The sequence below is a fragment of the Crocuta crocuta genome, unplaced genomic scaffold (genome assembly GCF_008692635.1).
Source record: "Crocuta crocuta isolate KB4526 unplaced genomic scaffold, BGI_CrCroc_1.0 scaffold737, whole genome shotgun sequence".
In the NCBI taxonomy this organism is placed as follows: Eukaryota; Metazoa; Chordata; class Mammalia; order Carnivora; family Hyaenidae; genus Crocuta; species Crocuta crocuta.
Window position 1 is genome coordinate 1,814,249 of NW_027527804.1, and position 4,072 is coordinate 1,818,320.

General features: G+C 34.9%; 1 protein-coding gene across 1 annotated transcript in view; it reads right to left on the reverse strand.

Moving 5' to 3' along the window:
* Positions 1-4,072, reverse strand: part of COL4A5 (collagen type IV alpha 5 chain) — a 227,462-nt gene that overhangs the window by 12,134 nt on the left and 211,256 nt on the right. The window contains exons 43-44 of the mRNA XM_077773807.1: positions 2,870-3,011; positions 73-149 (exon numbers count right to left, since the gene is read on the reverse strand). Of these exons, the coding sequence (XP_077629933.1) occupies positions 73-149; positions 2,870-3,011 (219 nt within the window). The remainder of the gene's footprint in view (positions 1-72; positions 150-2,869; positions 3,012-4,072) is intronic.

Below are 4,072 nucleotides of genomic sequence, written 5' to 3' on the forward strand. Positions count from 1 at the left end.
AATCAGAAAATGGGTTTCTTTTCCCAAAGGAGTTTAATAATATAAAAAGTGAACTTCAAAATATCCCTTCAAATACCTGGAAATCCTGGAACACCCGGAAGACCAGGATCTCCTTTCATTCCATTGAGACCTGGCCGACCAGGATTACCCTGAATAAACAAAATCATTAATTTTAGAACAAAAAATTGGAGGCGAAGAGAGTGAGATTATACAGTATTCATATTCCTTTATAGCCCTGACTCTAGAGTCAAACTTCCAAGATTCAGATCCCAATTTTGCTTCTTACTACCTCGTGTGACCTTGAGTTGACTATTTAACCTCTTTGATTCATAGTTTTCTCACCTCAAACATTGAGAAAATAATACCATCAACTTCATGGGGGTTTTGTGAGGATTAAATGAGATAGCTCATATTAAGTACTTAGAAAACTGATTGGCATGTGGTGTGTACTTAATAAATGACAGCTATTATTTTAATATCATTAACAAAAGCTTTTTTCGTGTAGCACTGAGGTGATAAGTGCTTGAGTTGGAATCACAAGTGCAGAAATGATAAAGTCTGTAAGACAGCAAAAAATATAGCAGAGCCTGTTAATTAATTGGGTTTGAGGTCCAGGAAAACTATAGGAAGAAGTTTTGAGAAGAAGTCTAGAATGTACCTAAAGGAAGAGTAAGTGTGGGAAAATGAAACTCTTATTCCTAGGAATAAAAGAGGGGCAAACATGGAACGTATTATTCCAACATGTAAGAAAGATCTTAAACAGGGCATGTTAGAAAGACATAGGATACAGCTTGAAGAAGCTTCCAATCCAGGATATTTTAAGTATCAAAATAGGTAATGGCAGTTTAAAAAACTTAAAAATCATTTAAAAAATAGAATTTATGAGTCACACTATAATAAATAGATAATACATGGAAGAGAAGGGAGGCTCATGCTTAACCAAAGGGCTGACTGGAATATGTAGAGGTACTGCTAGAGTTAAAAAATTGTCATTTGCATGAGAAAGAATGAAATCTGGCCAATTGTAGCAATGTGGATGGAACTTGAGGGTGTTACTCTAAGTGAAATAAGTCAGGCAGAGAAGGACAGATACCATATGTTTGCATGTATAGGAGGGTTAGGAGGGACTTAACAGAGGACCATGGGGAAGCAGAAGGGGAAAAATAGTTGGGGAGAGGGAGGGAGGCAAACCATGAGAGACTCTTGAATACTGAGAACAAACTGAGGGCTGATGCAGGTAGAGGAGAGGATAAGGGGCATGATGGGTATGGAGGAGGACACTTGTTGGGATGAGCACTGGGTGTTATATGGAAACCAACTTGACAATAAACTATAAAAGAAAAAAATATATAAAATTGTCATTTGCCACTATTCTAGAATTGGTTGGTTGAGACAAAAATCATAAATAGATTTAACTGTATGGGGAAATTTTGATGAGGAGCAGTATATTTTCATGGTCTTAATGTGCCTTCCTACAGTTTTGCTTATTAGTTACAAGGGGAAGAATAGTAACCATACAGTGGAGAAACCAGATAACAACTTGTTTGAGTGATCAAAATTAAGATCACTAATGAGGGGCAGATGACCATGGGCCTAAATGTCTGATGGAGGACACAACATCACTAATGTAGAGGTCTAGCTTGGGATGCATGACTAGAATGAAGAAACAGCAGACAAAAGAAGGAACATTCTAATTTTAAAATAGAACATATTAAAATAAGTATGCACTCAGGTATGTAGTGCTAAAAAGGCATGATAGTTGCAACTTATTCTCAAATATTTATATATATATACACACAATATATAGAGTAAAACGTTAACAACTAGTCCATCTGAATAAATGATACATAAAGGGTTTTTTTTCATTCTTGGAATTTTTCTATAAGTTCAATGATATTTCCATTACAAGAATTAGAAAACATGCAAATAAAAGAACTAACTTACACAAAAGGAAATGAACAGAACTTGATAATACTAGATTCATGAAATCTTGATATCAGGCAGTAGTAGTCTTTAGTCAAGTATAGAGACATATGAACTGGAAGAACGCGGGAAATGAGTGAGGAGGGAGTAAGTAGAGAATGAATAAAGAGAGAACTAAAATTTAATTCTAGTATGTGTCTAGAAGAATAGTGATGACATGAGGAAAAGAGGTTAGTTTTTGGGAAGCTTTAAGGACTACCTTTTTAGATTTTTTTTTTCTGCTATAAAGCAGCCATCAGAGTTAAAAGACTAAGCCTATACTGTGTTGGTTGCCAAATCTAACAATCCTCCTGAATGAATGCAAGAAACGTTAATGATCCATAAAGAAGTATGTGACTTTCTGGGTCACTCACACCAATGTGGAAAACACATGAATACAGATGTGGGGATATGTTACTACTCCTTTTTTACAGGTAAATTCAGAAGCCTAAAGTGTCTATCTGCCTTCCTCATAGACACAAAGTGGAAGTGTGCAGTGGAGTTGAAACTTGAATCTAATTCTAATTTCAAAGTCTAAAATATTCCCACTCAACTCTAATTACTTCCCTGTGAAAGGTCTCATCCACATGCAATGCTCTGATATGTGTGTCTCCTTTTATGAAATTTGCTTTCACTGAAGTGAAGGTTTCTCAGACCTAAACAATATACATAGCAATGACTCCAGGTAAAATATCTTCTGAAGAACTCTTTAACTATACAGTAGCAAAATACCTTTAGTTGGAAAAATCAGGAAACTAGCCTTTTTTTTTTCTTTGTAATTCACCAGGGAGCCATACATACAGCCTTGACCCATAAATACTAATAAGAATAATGTAGCTTAGAATTCTCATTTTGAATGCAAACACTCACATCCCTTTCTTATCAAATATCTACTCCCATTTCCTACCTGGAGTCCTGGTGGTCCTTGATCTCCTTTCAAACCAGGCAAACCAGGTTGCCCAGGTTGGCCTGGGTTTCCCCTTTCTCCTTTAATACCTCCATTTCCAGGGAGGCCCCGGGGACCTTCTGGACCTGGTAGACCTTGATAATGTACAACAAATGCCATATTTCAGTATAGCATAAGAGTAGTATAAAAGTCTGGCTTTTAAAATATCAGTCATATAAATCCTATTAGTTTGCAGAATAAAATCCAGAGTACATTAAAATATAGAGACCTATGCTGACTCCCTTTCTAATATAAATTAAGCTGGGTTCTTTTTGTTATTAACACTGATTTGCAGACCCTTTTAGTTTACATTTTATTATGTGTTAAATCTAATAAGCTCACAGTTAAAGGACTCAGGACATTACAATAAAGATTGCTTCTGTAATCCCTAAGTGTTTGACTTAAGTGAAAGTAAACAAACACTATAGGGCACTGTTCTCAAATTGGACCATATATCAGAATCCCCTGGAGAGTCTGTTAAAACAGATTCCTGGGCTAACCCCCAAAGTTTTGGATTCAGGAAGGCTGGGGAGGGGTCCAGGAATTTGCTTTCTAACAACTGCCCTGTAACTAAAGCTACTGGTTTCAGACCACACTTTAAGAATTAGTACTTAGGACAATTAGGGATTCAAGCAATTTGTCTCATTATGATTAATATAAAATTGCTTTATAAGTAGTTATTTTGTAAATAATATTTGTAAGTAGTTTCATTTTGCTTTTATTACTACGCAATTAAGATGGTTACTTAAGCAAACTGTTTAATTTCATTTTAGTGACAATGCTTATTGATATATGGCAATATTTTAGTGTCAGAATTTATTAATTAAATAAAATACTTTTGAATTTATTTAAACATGTTTTCATATTCTTAACATTTAAAATATTTCTAAAGAAAATTTCTGCAAATGTCTTGTGAATAAGTTAAATTATTTAAAACAGGATTTTTGCTAAGCTCTTTTTCTTATACTATGATTTTAACTTTTCATTCTAAATAAAGATATCAGGTCGATGAAGCAACCAAGGGAATCTTGTGAATGGCCACATCTTTTGTCAGTAGATGGGAAATAGCTGTTACTTGCTTGCTGAGCAGTGGCTGAAGCTAGGACTATCTAGTTATGCCTTAAGAAACTAATTACAAAGCACTAAATAATGAAAAGGCAACAG